The sequence below is a fragment of the Mesoplodon bidens genome, assembly GCF_964165515.1.
Source record: "Mesoplodon bidens genome assembly, chromosome: 3".
In the NCBI taxonomy this organism is placed as follows: domain Eukaryota; kingdom Metazoa; phylum Chordata; class Mammalia; order Artiodactyla; family Ziphiidae; genus Mesoplodon; species Mesoplodon bidens.
The window spans coordinates 156,422,127-156,437,892 of NC_138178.1; the positions used below are offsets into that span (position 1 = coordinate 156,422,127).

The following is a 15,766-nucleotide window of genomic DNA, read 5'->3' on the forward strand; positions in this document are numbered from 1 at the left end:
CTAATACTGTGATTTTCATTAAATGGGAACAGATAAAGCTCCGAGGACCTAAGAACCTCATTAGATCACTAAAAAGAAGCAAGTTTTATTAGCCAAAACCACAGATTGCCACCCTATAATACATTATACCTAGAAATCTCCAACATTCTGGAATTTTTAATGATTACTCCTAATTAAGAGATTATGACTTTTGAATGTCATAATTTTCACTAACATTGAATTATACATTTTAGGGAGGCAGGAGAACATAGTGGCTAAAAGTTGAGGCTTACTTACTCACCTACAGATTCAATTTTTCACCATAGCCAGAAACAAAATATATAAATTACTATTATCATACAGTATAGATATAGCCATAAGTATTTTTTAATATCAAAAAGAAAGGAAAGTATTTTCTCTCCTTAAATGTGACCTTTCCAGAACAGTCTAAGCCACTTAACTTGTGAGTAGGAAAACGCATCAGGCTAAATTAATCCTTTCCAGTTTCCATTGTACTGTTTAATCCAAAACCACCTATTAAAAGCATATAGGTCACCACTTATATTAAAGTGACAAAATATGAAATTAAACATTTCTTACCAATAGCGATCCTCTATTGTACTGTCAGAGATGGAATTCCAAATCACTGCTCAAGCTTTTAGTCAAATTGACAATTACAATGCAAATATTCAGGCTCTGGTTTCTCAAGAATAGGGGTGGGAAGCAATCTTCCTCTCCCCCTTTCTTTGTAATTTTGTGCATTCTGCAAAGCGAGTAGAATATAAGCATGGAAAATTTCTCTAATTTTCTCTCGCAAAAAAGAACAATTGTCATTTCAGTACTATTCTTATGCTCACCAGATGCAATGTGCTTTGAGAACAAATGTATAAAAATCAAGGTTTAAAAAAAAGGCTACCCACATGCTGTATCTAATTATTCAACAAAGTATCCTCTTCAAAGTAATTACCAACTAACAAGGGTATGCTTCCTTTTGTGAAATGGAGGAAAATGGAATTTTAGAAAGATCTGCTTTTGTTTTCTGTCAGCTTACATTATAATTTCAGGTTTGCAATTTTTGTTCCTAATTTTCAATTGGCATGTCTCCTAATACTTAAAAAAATTTTAATCTGTCAATTTAAAAGGGTTAATGATCTTCAAGCACACATAACTGCATCTGTAGAACACCACTTTTAGAGAAAACCACTTTGTAAAAGAAAAAAAAAACATTCCATTTGTTTTTAAATCTTTTGGTTTTCTTGTTGTTTCTAATTTTTTACACTTTATAAATCTAAAACATTTAAAAGGAATCTCACAAGTTTTCTAGGACAGTTATAAAACATAAACAATATAATGAGAATTCACAAACCTATACCAATAATAATGAATGAATGAATGAATGAATGAATGAGTGGAGAAAAAGATAAGCCCTTCCTCACAGTAGGAATCCAACTAATAAATGTGAAAGGAATGACAGAATATTTTTTAAATCACTGTTTAGTAACACCTATAGCAGTAACTGTTTCACAAAAGAATCATCAATAGCTGCTAAAATTTGTAGGTGAAAATTTGATGAGAAATAAGCAATTTTCAAGTTTTAAAGAGCCTCCCCATAAGACAAATAATTTAAAAGGCATAATATAATAACTTCACAGTAGAGAAACCTGGCAAGCAACACCTTAACCAATGTTCAGTTTTTACCAGTACTGGGACAAATCAACACTACATTCCCACTGATATGATATCCTGGGAAAAACGCAACAACAGTTCTCTGGGTTTCCTGCCAAAAGCCTATAACCTAATCTAGTCATGAGGGAAAAAATCAACAAACCTAAAACAAAAGACATTCTACAAAATAACTGGCTAGTACTCTGCAAAATTGTCAAGGTTATGAATGACAAAGAAAAACTGAAAACCTGTTCCAGATTAAAGGAGACTAAAGAGACATGATGGTCAAATGCTATATGTAATTCTGTATTGTATCTTGGACCAGAAAAGAACTTTAAGTGGCAAAATTAGAATAAAACCTATAGGTTGGGGGGTGCTTCAAGATGGCGGAGCAGTAAGATGTGGAGATCATCTTCCTCCCCACAAATACATCAAAAATACATCTACATGTGGAACAACTCCTACAGAACACCCACTGAACACTGGCAGAAGACCTCAGACCTCCCAAAAGGCAAGAAACTCCCCATGTACCTGGGTAGGGCAAAAGAAAAAAGAAAAAACAGAGACAAAAGAGTAGGGATGGGACCTGCACCAGTGGCAGGGAGCTGTGAAGGAGGAAAGGTTTCCACACACTAGGAAGGCCCTGCGCGGGCGGAGACGGCGGGTGGCGGAAGGGGAAAGCTTTGGAGCCGCGGAGGAGAGCGCAGCAACAGGGGTGCAGAGGGCAAAGCGGAGAGATTCCCGCACAGAGGTTCGGTGCTGACCAGCACCCACCAGCCTGAGGCTTGTCTGTTCACCCGCTGGGGCGGGTGGGGGTTAGGAACTGAGGCTCGGGCTTCAGAGGTCAGACCGCAAGGAGAAGACTGGGGTTGGCTGAGTAAACACAGCCTGAAGGGGGCTAGTGCACCACAGCTAGCCAAGAGAGAGTCCAGGAAAAAGTCTGGAACTGTCTAAGAGTCAAGAGACCATTGTTTCGGGGTGCGCGAGGAAAGGGGATTCAGAGCACCACCTAAACGAGCTTTGAAGACAGGCACAAGCCACGGCTATCAGTGTGGACACCAGAGATGGGCATGAAACACTAACGCTGCTGCTGCAGCCACCACAAATCCTGTGTGCAAGCACAGGTCACTATCCACACCTCCCCTCCTGGGAACCTGTGAAGCCTGCCACTGCCAGGGTCCCGTGATCCAGGGACAACTTCCCTGGGAGAACACACAGCGTGCCCCAGGCTGTTGCAACATCATGCCAGCCTCTGCCGCCACAGGCTCGCCCCGCATTCCATACCCCTCCCTCCTCCCGGCCTAAGTGAGCCAGAGGCCCCTAATCAGCTGCTACTTTAACCCCCTCCTGTGTGGGCAGGGAACAGACACCCTTAGGCAACCTACACACAGAGGTGAGGCCAAAACCAAAGCTGAACCCCAGGAGCTGTGCAAACAAAGAAGAGAAAGGGAAATTACTCCGAGAAGCTTCAGGAGCAGTGGATAAAATCCCCAGAGTCAACTTGATGTACCCTGCATCTGTGGAAGAGCTGAATAGACAACGAGTCATCCCAAAAGTAGGCGGTGGACTTTGGGAGCAACTGTAGACTTGGGGTTTGCTGTCTGTGACTGCCTTGTTTCTGATTTTTATGTTTGTCGTAGTATAGTTTTTAGCACTTGATATCACTGGTGGATTTGTTTATTGCTTTGGTTGCTCTCTTCTTTCTTTACTTCTTTTTTAATTTTTTTATGTTAATAATTATTTTACTTTAATTATTTTATATTTTTTAATATTTTAATATATTTTTTATTTCTTCTTTCTCTTTTTCTCCCTCTTCTTCTGAGCTGTGTGGTTGACAGGGTCTTGGTGCTCCAGCCTACTGTCAGGCCTGAGCCTCTGAGGTGGGAGAGCCAAGTTAAGGACACTGGGCCATGAGAGACCTCCAGACCCCATGTAATATTAATTGGCAAGAGCTCTCCCAGAGATCTCCATCTCAATGCTAAGACCCAGCTCTACTCAACAGCCAGCAAACTCCAGTGCTGGACACCCCATGCCAAACAACTAGCAAGATAGGAGCACAACCCCACCCATTAGCAGAGAGGCTGCCTAAAATCATACCAAGTTCACAGACACCCCAAAACACACCACCGGATGTGGCCCTGCCCAGCAGAAAGACAAGATCGAGCCCCACCCAACAGAATACAGGCACCAGTCCCCTCCACCAGGAACCCTTCACAAGCCCCTGAACCAAACTTACCCAATGGGGGCAGACACCAAAAACAAAGGGGAACTATGAACCTGTAGACTGAGAAAAGGAGACACAAAACACACTAAGTTAAGCAAAATGAGAAGACAGAGAAACACATAGCAGAAGAAGGAGCAAGGTAAAAACCCACCAAACAAGAAACAAGAAAAATCTCAAATAAACAACCTAAACTTATACCTAAAGCAATTAGAGAACAAAAATCCCACAAAATTAGCAGAAAGAAAGAAATCATAAAGATCAGATCAGAAATAAATGAAATAGAAACAAAGAAAACAATAGCAAAGATCAATAAAAAACTAAAAGCTGTTTTTTTGAGAAGATAAACAAAATTGATAAACCATTAGCCAGATTCATCAAGAAAAAAGGGAGAAGACTCAAATCAACAGAATTAGAAATGAAAAAGGAGAAGTAACAACTGACACTGCAGAAATACAAAGGATCGTGAGAGATTACTACAGGCAACTGTATGCCAATAAAATGGACAACCTCGAAGAAATGGACTAGTTCTTAGAAAAGCACAAGCTTCCGAGACTGAACCAGGAAGAAATAGAAAATATAAACAGACCAATCAAGCACTGAAATTGAAACTGTGATTAAAACTCTTCCAACAAACAAAAGCCCAGGACCAGATGGCTTCACAGGTGAATTCTGTCAAACATTTAGAGAAGAGCTAACACCCATCCTTCTCAAACTCTTCCAAAATACAGCAGATGGAGGAACACTCCCAAACTCATTCTACAAGGCAACCATCACCCTGATACCAAAATCAGACAAAGATCTCACAAAAAAAGAAAATTACAGACCAATATCACTGATGAATATCGATGAAAAAATCCTCAACAAAATACTAGCTAATAGAATACAACAGCACATTAAAAGGATCATCATATACCATGATCAAGTGGGGTTTATCCCAGGAATGCAAGGATTCTCCAATATACGCAAATCAATCAATGTGATAAAACATATTAACAAACTGAAGGAGAAACACCATATGATCACCTCAATAGATGCAGAAAAAGCTTGACAAAATTCAACACCCATTTATGATAAAAACTCTCCAGAAAGTAGGCATAGAGGGAACTTACCTCAACATAATAAAGGCCATATATGACAAACCCACAGCCAACATCGTTCTCAATGGTGAAAAACTGAAACCATTTCCTTTAAGATCAGGAACAAGACATGGTTGCCCACTCTTACCACTATTATTCAGCATAGATTTAGAAGTTTTAGCCACAGCAGTCAGAGAAGAAAAAAGAAATAAAAGGAATCCAAATGGGAAAAGAAGTAAAACTGTCACTGTTTCCAGATGACATGATACTATACATACAGAATCCTAAAGATGCTACCAGAAAACTACTAGAGCTAATCAATGAATGTGGTAAAGTAGCAGGATACAAAATTAATACACAGAAATCTCTTGCATTCCTATACACTAATGATGAAAAATCTGAAAGTGAAATTAAGGAAATACTCCCATTTACCACTGCAACAAAAAGAATAAAATACCTAGGAATAAACCTACCTAAGGAGACAAAAGACCTGTATGCAGAAAACTTTAAGACACTGATGAAAGAAATTAAAGATGATAAAAACAGATGGAGAGATATACCATGTTCTTGGATGGGAAGAATCAACATTGTGAAAATGACTCTACTACCCAAAGCAATCTATAGATTCAATGCAATCCCTATCAAACTACCACTAGCATTTTTCACAGAACTAGAACAAAAAATTGCACAACTTGTATGGAGACACAAAAGACCCCGAATAGCCAAAGCAATCTTGAGAAAGAAAAACGGAGCTGGAGGAATCAGGCTCCCAGACTTCAGACTATACTACAAAGCTACAGTAATCAAGACAATATGGTACTGGCACAAAAACAGAAAGATAGATCAATGGAACAGGATAGAAAGCCCAGAGATAAACCAACACACATATGGTCACCTTATCTTTGAAAGGAGGCAAGAATATACAATGTAGAAAAGACAGCCTCTTCAATAAGTGGTGCTGGGAAAACTGGGCAGCTATATGTAAAAGAATGAAATTAGAACACGTCCTAAGACCACACACAAAAATATGCTCAAAATGGATTAAAGACCTAAATATAAGGCCAGACATTATAAAACTCGTAGAGGAAAACATAGGCAGAACACTCTATGACATAAATCACAGCAAGGTGCTTTTTGACCCACCTCTTAGGCAAATGGAAAAAAATAAATAAATAAACAAATGGGACCTAGTGAAACTTACAAGCTTCTGCACAGCAAAGACGAAAAGACAACCCTCAGAATGGGAGAAAACATTTGCAAACGAAGCAACTGACAGGATTTTTCTCCAAACTTTACAAGCAGCTCATGCAGCTCAAGATCAAAAAAACAAACAACCCAATCCAAAAATGGGCAGAAGACCTAAACTGACATTCCTCCAAAGAAGATATACAGATTGCCAACAAACACATGAAAGGATGCTCAACATCACTAATCATTAGAGAAATGCACATCAAAACCACAATGAGGGGCCTCCCTGGTGGCGCAGTGGTTGAGAGTCCGCCTGCCGATGCAGGGGATACGGGTTCGTGCCCCGGTCCGGGAGGATCCCATATGCCGCGGAGCGGCTGGGCCCGTGAGCCATGGCCGCTGAGCCTGCGCATCCGGAGCCTGTGCTCCGCAACGGGAGAGGCCACAACAGTGAGAGGCCCGCATACCGCAAAAAAAAAAAAAAAAAAAACCACAATGAGGTATCACCTCACAACAGTAAGAATGGCCATCATCAAAAAATCTACAAACAGTAAATCCTGGAGAGGGTGTGGAGGAAAGCAAACCCTCTTGCACTGTTGGTGGGAATGTAAATTGATACAGCCACTATGGAGAGTAGTATGGAGGTTCCTTAAAAAACTTAAAATAGAACTATCATGTGACCCAGCAATCCCACTACTGGGCATATACCCTGAAAAAAACATAATTCAAAAAGAGACATGTACGACAATGTTTATTGCAGCACTATTTACAATAGCCAAGACATGGAAGCAACCTAAGTGTCCATCGACAGACGAATGGATAAAGATGTGGCACATATATACAATGGAATATTACTGATCCATAAAAAGAAACAAAATTGAGTTATTTGTAGTGAGGTGGATGGATATAGAGTCTCTCATACAGAGTGAAGTAAGTCAGAAAGAGAAAAACAAATACCGTATGTTAACACATATATGTGGAATCTAAAAAAAAGAAAAAAAAAAGGTTCTGATGAACCTAGGGGCAGGACAGGAATAAAGACACAGACATACAGAATGGACTTGAGGATATGGGGAGGGGGAAGGGTAAGATGGCATGAAGTGACAGAGTTGCATTGACATATATACACTACCAAATGTAAAACAGATAGCTAACGGGAAGCAGCCACATAGCACAGGGAGATCAGCTCTGTGCTTTGTGACCACCTAGAGGGGTGGGATAGGGAGGGTGGGAGGGAGACTCAAGAGGGAGGAGATATGGGGATATATGTATATGTATAGCTGATTCACTTTGTTATACAGCAGAAACTAACACACCACTGTAAAGCAATTATACTCCAATAAAGATGTAAGATAAATTAAAAAATTAAAAATTTAAAAAACCTATATGTTAAATCATAGTATTGATCCAATGTTAATTTCCTTTGACTACAGAAGAGAATGTACACACCATATTATTTAGATTTAAAAGTATTTACATCATGTCAGCAACTAGCTCAAAAAATGTTTAGATATACATATATATGGAGATACATATATAAAACAGTAAAGCAAGTCTGGTAAAATATGAATACTGGGGTAATCGAGGTAAAGGATATAAAGAAATCCTTTGTTCTAATTATTCAACTTCTTCATAAGTCTAAAATTTCGAAATAAAAATGTTACCTAAAGTGTAAGTAACCTCCGTTTTGAATTGGTTTGATGATAGTCTAGGCCAGGGATCCGCAAACTTTTTCTATAAAGGGCCAGTCAATACTAATTTTAAGCTTTGTGGGACATATGGTCTTTTTCACAACATCTCAACTCTGCCATTGTGTCCCAAAAGCGCCCACAGACAAACTGAAAATGAATGGGAGTGGCTGCGTTTCAATAAAACTTTATTTACAAAAATCGTCAATGGGACAGATTCAGCCCATAGGCCAGTTTGTTTACCCCTGGTCTAGTTCACACCAAAGAAAATTAATCCAAATAATTATACTTCCAGTTAACATGTATTCAGCACATGCTAGACACTACATTAAGTGCTTTACCCACATTAACTTATTTACCCCTGCACCAATGTGATCAAGTAAATACTATTATTATTTCTATTTTCCACATAGGAAATGGGCCTAGAGAAATGAAGGAACTTGCCCAAGGTCACACAGCCAGTAAGGTGTAGACTCTGGGTTTGAACCAGGTAGGCTTGTCTTCACACAATGAACTATAACCAATATGCTATACTTCTACAGACTGAACTATACTTTCACATGCAACAACTAAGGAACTATAACCATTTTAACAATAGCTAAATAACCACCAAAACTCAAGATTTACATTCCAAGAAGGTATTTTTCACAAACCTCCTGTAGCTGCAAAGAAATAAGTCCCAGTTGATCCTGCCGTCTTTCCACCAGCTCTCTTTCCGTACGCATCTCTCTTTCTATTTCCTGAAGCCGTCGTTCTACCCGATCTGAAACCTTAACATGAATAAAGAGAAAAGTGAGATTACAGAACTGTTAGGCAAAAAAAGACTAAAACTGAAGAGATATTTTACTCCAGATACACTATCGCCTAAAGCATTTAAGATTGGCTTATTTGGGCTTCCCTGGTGGCGCAGTGGTTGAGAGTCTGCCTGCTAATGCAGGGGACACGGGTTCGAGCCCTGGTCTGGGAGGATCCCACATGCCGCGGAGCGACTAGGCCCGTGAGCCACGGCTACTGAGCCTGCACGTCTGGAGCCTGTGCTCCGCAACAAGAGAGGCCGCGATAGTGAAAGGCCCGCGCACCGCGATGAAGAGTGGCCCCCGCTTGCCACAACTAGAGAAAGCCCTCGCACAGAAACGAAGACCCAACACAGCAAAAATAAATAAATAAATTACTAAAAAAAAAAAAAAATCCTTAAAAAAAAAAAAAAAAAAAAAGATTGGCTTATTTGTAGAATCCTTTATAATGACACTATTATAAAAGAGGTCACAAAAAAATTGACTAGAAGTTGCAATAGTAAAAAGTCATTAGTCTCCAATTAATCCAAACCTGGATCCCAATAAAGGACTTAAATTTTCCAAAGTAGAATATAATATGTCAAAAGATCAGAGTTAAAAGTAATAAACTAGAAAAGAGTGCCCTCTGGTGAGTTAGAAGAAAAATACCAATTTTGCCTACAACTACATTTATTACTCTATTAATGATAAACTGTTCTATCTATTTAGTTCTTTTTTCATTTTAATTATCTATAAGCGTGACCTGCCTAGGAAGGTTTTGATGTTTATATGCATCAAATAATTGAAAGGGCTTGTCAATCTTTGCTACTATGATCTGTTAAAAATAAACCAGCTGTGAAAGATCAAAAACTAAAGTCAAACTGCAAAGTGTTTAATTGGGACTCTCTAAAGTAAACTTGAAAGAATTTTCTCTCTGATGCGAGATCTTCCTTGCTAAAAGTTGTGCAAATGCAAACACACTTCAGGAGCATCACTATACAGTCCCCTAAATAAAATATACACTATTTGACTATTTGTGTATATTTCAGGGAGGAGGTACAGTAGATAGAAGAGAAGCAATAAATACAGCCCTGTTATAAGAAATCTTTTGCCATAAATTCTATAGAGTCAAGAAAGGTCCTGGTCACAAGGGATCTTACTGGGGCAAGAGGAATGTTCTAAACTGGATTATGGTGATAGCTGCACAACCCTGTACTTCACTAAAAATCACTGAATTTTACACTTAAAGCAGATTAATTTTATGGTAAATTACACCTCAAGTCAGGTTGTTTTTTAAAAAGACATTGGTAAACATAAGTTTAATTAGTCAATAAAGGCTGAGCAAAAATATTCCATCAAAAATTAGCAGTTAACATTTACTAAGACTGGTAAGTCTTGGGTTTCCAACTTCGAGTGCTGAAAAGCGATTAAGATGTTTACTATGATATTCACAGTGCTTTACTAAAACGTCAAAATACCCTTCAGCATTAAGCTTCTAATTCATCCTAACAATCAACCCTAATATCCCAACAATTTACTATTGCCTCTGAAATAAAGGCAGTACCTGCTGTTATAGAAAACAATATTATAAATAAATACTGAAAAATAAAAAGTTAATTCATTCCATTTTTACAAAATGGAAATATATCGTTCACTCAATATAAAAAGTAATTAATAGCAACACTTATCAAAAATAAATAACAGGGGGCTTCCCTGGTGGCGCAGTGGTTGAGAGTCCACCTGCCGATGCAGGGGACACGGGTTCGTGCCCTGGTCCGGGAAGATCCCACATGCCGTGGAGCGGCTAGGACCGTGAGCCATGGCCGCTGAGCCTGCGTGTCTGGAGCCTGTGCTCCGCAACGGGAGATGCCACAACAGTGAGAGGCCCGCGTACCACAAAAAAAATTAAAATAATAAATAAATAACAGGGAACAACCTCAAGCACATTAGGATGGCTATTAACAAAAATACAGAAAACAAGTGCTGGGGAGGCTGCAGGGGAACTGAAACCCTGGTGCACTGGTGGTGGTTTGTAAGAGTGGGCGGCCGCTATGGAGAAGAGTGTGGTAGTTCCTTAAAAAATAAAAGCAAAGGTACCATATGATCCAGCAATTCCATTTCTAGGCATATGCCTAAAAGAACTGAAATCAGGGTCTCAAAGAGATATATGCGCACACCCATGTTCAAAGCAGCAGCATCCACAATAGCCAAAATGCGGAAGCAACTCAAGTGTTCATTGACAGATAAATGGATAAACCAAATGTGGTTTACACGTACAATGGAATATTATCCAGCCTTAAAAAGGAAGACATCCTTACACTTGCTACAACATGAGTGAATCTTGAAGGTCTTATGCTAAGTGAGATCCAATCACAAAGAGACAAATACTGTATCATTCCACTTATATTAGGTATGTAGAATAGTCATATCCATAGAAACAGAAAATAGAATGGTAGTTGCCAGGGGCTGGGGGAAGGGGGAATAGGTAGTTGTTTAATGGGTGTAGTTTCAGTTTTGTAAGATTAAAAGAGTTCTGTATTTGGTTGCACAACCACGTGAAGGTACATAACACTACTAAACTGAACACTTAAAAATGGATAAGATGGTAAATTTTAGGTTATATGTATTTCACAATTAAAAATAAACAAACAAATATAGAATAAAAAATTTTTTAAATCTGCTAATACCACCTAGCATGAAAAATATAATGCTAAGTACTTTACTGTATACTTCCAGAAATTTTTCTATGCATACGTGTATGACCAAACACATATCAATTTCATTTAAATTTTTAAACAAAAATTGGGTGTTATACATAGTATTTTATAGATTTTTTCAGTTTATATATATATATATATTTCTATATTTGTTTTCTACAGATCACAGACAACTTTCCATAACAACGAATCTACATCCTCATTTTTAGCAAAGGCATAGTTCTCTGTAATTGATTAAAATAATTCCCTGTTGATAATGGGATAACAATTAATATTTATTTTTAAATATTAACATCTCAGTGATGAGATGTTACTTCCATGATTAGGTTATAAAAATTCTAACTTTCAATCTTGCTAGCATGTTCTCTCTTGCCTTCTCACTTGCTTGCTCGAATGAAGCAAGCTGCCATGTTGTGAGATGCTCTGTGGAGAAACCACGTGTCAAAGAAACAAAAGAGGCCTCTGACCAACAGGTCATGATGCTTGATGCTTCAGTCCATTAACCTAAAAGGAACTGAATGAGCGAGGAAGCAGATCCATTCCAGTCAAGGATTGAGATGACTGCAGCCTGTGAGAGACCCAGAGCCAAACAACCCAGCTAAGCCATGCCTGCATTCCAAACCCACAGAAACTGTGAAATAATAAAAGTTTTAAGCCACTGAGTTTGGGGAGATTTGTTATGCAGCCATAGATGACTAATGCAATTTTAAATTGGTTTTCAAATAAATCCTCACCCAAGAAATAAAGAGTCTGATGAAGAAAAATATATATATATTCTCCACTCCATCCACAAAATGTCTATCCATTTCATAGAATTTTGTTCTCCATTTCAAACTATTACAACCCCCCATTTCTTCCATGGTAAAGGAATTTTAACTAGACAGGTGGCTACAAAATATAATCAATACGTTTTCTGGCCTCTTCAGCTGCTAGCTGGCCATGTGACTTAAATTTTGGTAAATGGGATACACGCCTAAGTGTTGTGACAACTTCAATAAATTATCCATAAAGGATAGCGCGTAGGCACCTTTTGCTCTCATACTCATTCCTTCCTCTGTCTTGCTGCCTAGTACACAGATGCTGCCATCTCCGACCATAAATCTGAGACCATAACAGCAGGAAAAACAAAAAGAACATGACAGGAAGAGCCTGAAACTATTACCTACTGTAGATCAGTACACGTGGAACCCTGAACTCCCTACTTAAGACTTTCCCACAAGAAAGAAATAACTTAGTCTTTTTTTCCCAATCACTATTATGTGGGGTTTTCAGTTATTTACGGCTGAAACTGATCTTAACTGACAAAGAGAAGCACTTAGTGGAAGGCAAAATGCTAAGCAAATACAACTACTGCCTTATACAACCATCGGAACATGGGAAAAGAGTCATATCCTGCTCTGTTTTAGTCAAGCCTGAAGAAAACTATAAGTAATAAAATGAATAGGCACTATAGCTAGTCAGTATTGAGTAAAAATAAAACAGATACACAAACTAGCATGATTAAAAATGAAAAAACACAGAAAGTGTTTTATGAATTTCAACAGTGGTAGAATTATAATCTGGTGGCCTGTAAGGCCACCAAAGTATCTTTATCGACCTAATCATCCAGACAGATCAATATGCTCAAACTACTTTCCTTTTTCTACTGCTAAAACACTGATTCACCCAACTCCAACTAAGTCAGCAACAGCCAAGGACCTAAAATACACATTTCTATAACTCCAGTTTTCTCTTTATCTATTCTTTCTTGTCTATGTCTACATTACATTCTGTATCAGTTAGGGTACAGTCTAGGCTCTCTCAAAAAGATCAAACATACATCAGCTCAAATAAGATTAGTATTATATGTGTGCTCTCTCATCTTACAGCCCAGAAGAAAGCAGGACAAGCTGGCAGGCCACTCTGCTCCCTGAGGTCATTCAGAGGTCCGGGTTCCTTCCATCTCTTGTTCCACCACCCCTAGGTAGTTATCCTCACCTGCCTGGTTTACACTGGGTTAGTGCAAAATCCCCATTTAAACCCACATAAAGAGAAAGAAAGTCCCAGACAAGTGGATTTGTTTTCAAGGAGACAACCCAGAAGTTGCATGTACCACTTTTACTCACACTTAGTCACATGGTCACGACTTAGCCACACAGGAAAACTGAGACATGTCATCTCTACCTGAGTAATCACATGCCTAGATAAAACTGCCAGGGGTGTGGAGAGGGCTGATAAGGGGAGGAAGATGCAGATCTGATACTAAAGGGAAGAAGAATCTCAATACAACGGGCTGATGAGAACTAACATAACTTCAACACACATATTATAATTTTAAGGTAAGCCACCTTTCATCCTTTTTTGGAAAAGAGTAAGATAAATGCTAATTCTCAGATGAAAGTATTAAAAAGAAGACATTTAGGGCTTCCCTGGTGGCGCAGTGGTTGAGAGTCCACCTGCCGATGCAGGGGACATGGGTTCGTGCCCCGGTCTGGGAAGATCCCACATGCCGTGGAGCGGCTGGGCCCGTGAGCCATGGCCGCTGAGCCTGCACATCCAGAGCCTGCGCTCCGCAATGGGAGAGGCCACAACAGTGAGAGGCCTGCGTACCGCAAACAAAAAAAAAGAAGACATTTAAAATACTAATTATAAAATTGAGCAGTATGTAACAAATTACAAATGCACATAGACTTTAACCTTGTAAATCCACTTCTAGAAATTTTTTCTACCAATTTACTTTCCCATGTGAAAAATGGTACATGTACAAGATCAATAATTGCAGTGCTGTGTATAAAAGAAAAGATTTAAACCACCGAAATGTCCATCAATATAAGACTGGTTAAATAAATTTTGGGACATTCATTCAACAGAATGCTTTAACTATTAAAAGAAAGGAATTAGGAAGCTCATGAGAGGCTAATATGGAACAATCTCAAATCTCAAAAATATATTAAGTGAAAAAGGCAATATACAGAACAGTGTGTTTATTAGGCTAACTGCTAACAATTAAATAACAAAAAAGGGAGAGCAGGAGAGGCCTCTCTCAGGGTAGTGACATTCAACAGGAGCCATGAATGACAAAAGGGAGCTAGCCATGCAAAGAATTTGGGGAAATAAAAGTGAAGCCAGTGCAGAGATCATAAGGTAGGAATGAGTTTGGCAAATTCAAGGGACATAGAAAAAGCCAGGTAATGCAGGCAGTATAGGCTATGCTAAGGTATTTGAAAAAGAAAAAGCTCAGGTAGGATTTTAAAAAGCATGGGAGTAATTCACTGTGATGACAATTTTTAAAAATCACTTGGGGGAATTCCCTGGCAGTCCAGTGGTTAGGACTCTGCACTCTCACTGCTGAGGGCCCAGGTTCAATCCCTGGTCAGGGAACTAAAATCCCACAGGCTGTGTGGCGCGGCCAAAACATAAGAAATAAAATTAAAAATAATAAAATAAAATAAAAATCACTTGGTAACTGTCAGCACAGATATGGGCAATTGTAGGAGGTTAAGAGGCCAAGTTCAATGCAGTCTACTGCAGTGAACTCAATAAAAGTAACTGAACAGAAGTATTAGGCAGATACAGATGGAATTGAGCAAGATTTCAGAAATAAAAAGGACAAGATTTGATAAAGGATTGGAAGTGTGGTATGTAGAAAAAGATGTGGAGTGAATCCTAGGTGACCACTGGATGGACTGTGATGCCCTTTCCTGAGACAGGGAAGACCAAAGCAAGAGCAAGTAAAAACAGTTCTAAACAGAATGGCATGGACTTTGTACCTAAGGACACAGCATATATTTGTAACTTTTGAATGATAAGATAATTCCCAATAATAAAAATTATTTTAAGGACTGCATTTATTATTGCCTCCTCACATTTACTTTCTATTTGTAAGACCTAAGGGAAAAATATTAACAACATCATCCAATACTAAAAAATTCATTTTTATCAGAGTACATAACAATCAATCAAATTTACTACTAAAATATCAAAAAGTCCTGAATCTCTAAATTTAGTTATAAAAATAGCAAAATAGGGACTTCCCTGGTGGCGCAGTGGTTGAGAATCCATCTCCCAATGCAGGGGACATGGGTTCGAGCCCTGGCCCGGGAAGATAACACAAGTCGCAGAGCAACTAAGCCCATGCGCTACAGCTCCTGGGCCTGAGCTCTGCAGCCCACAAGCCACAACTACTGAGCCCACGTGCGGCAACTACTGAAGCCGCATGCCTAGAGCCCGTGCTCCGCAACGAGAGGCCCGCGCACCGCGGCGAAGAGTAGCCCCCACTCGCCACAACCAGAGAGAGCCCGCATGCAGCAACGGAGACCCAACACAGCCAAAAATAAATAAACATATTTATTAAATAAATTAATTAAATAAATAAATTAAAATAGCAAAATAACACAATAAAAATCAGAATACCTTTAAAGTTAGCATTTAATGAAAGGAGGTGAAACAAAAGCAAAAGCATTCTGTTTATAGTATT

General features: G+C 38.9%; 1 protein-coding gene across 4 annotated transcripts in view; it reads right to left on the bottom strand.

The window, feature by feature from the left end:
• The window catches only part of CEP128 (centrosomal protein 128), a 423,783-nt gene that overhangs the window by 351,751 nt on the left and 56,266 nt on the right, over positions 1–15,766 (bottom strand). For all 4 annotated transcript variants that reach the window (XM_081227258.1, XM_081227257.1, XM_081227259.1 and 1 more), the window contains one exon: positions 8,474–8,590. In XM_081227258.1, the coding sequence (XP_081083384.1) occupies positions 8,474–8,590 (117 nt within the window). The remainder of the gene's footprint in view (positions 1–8,473; positions 8,591–15,766) is intronic.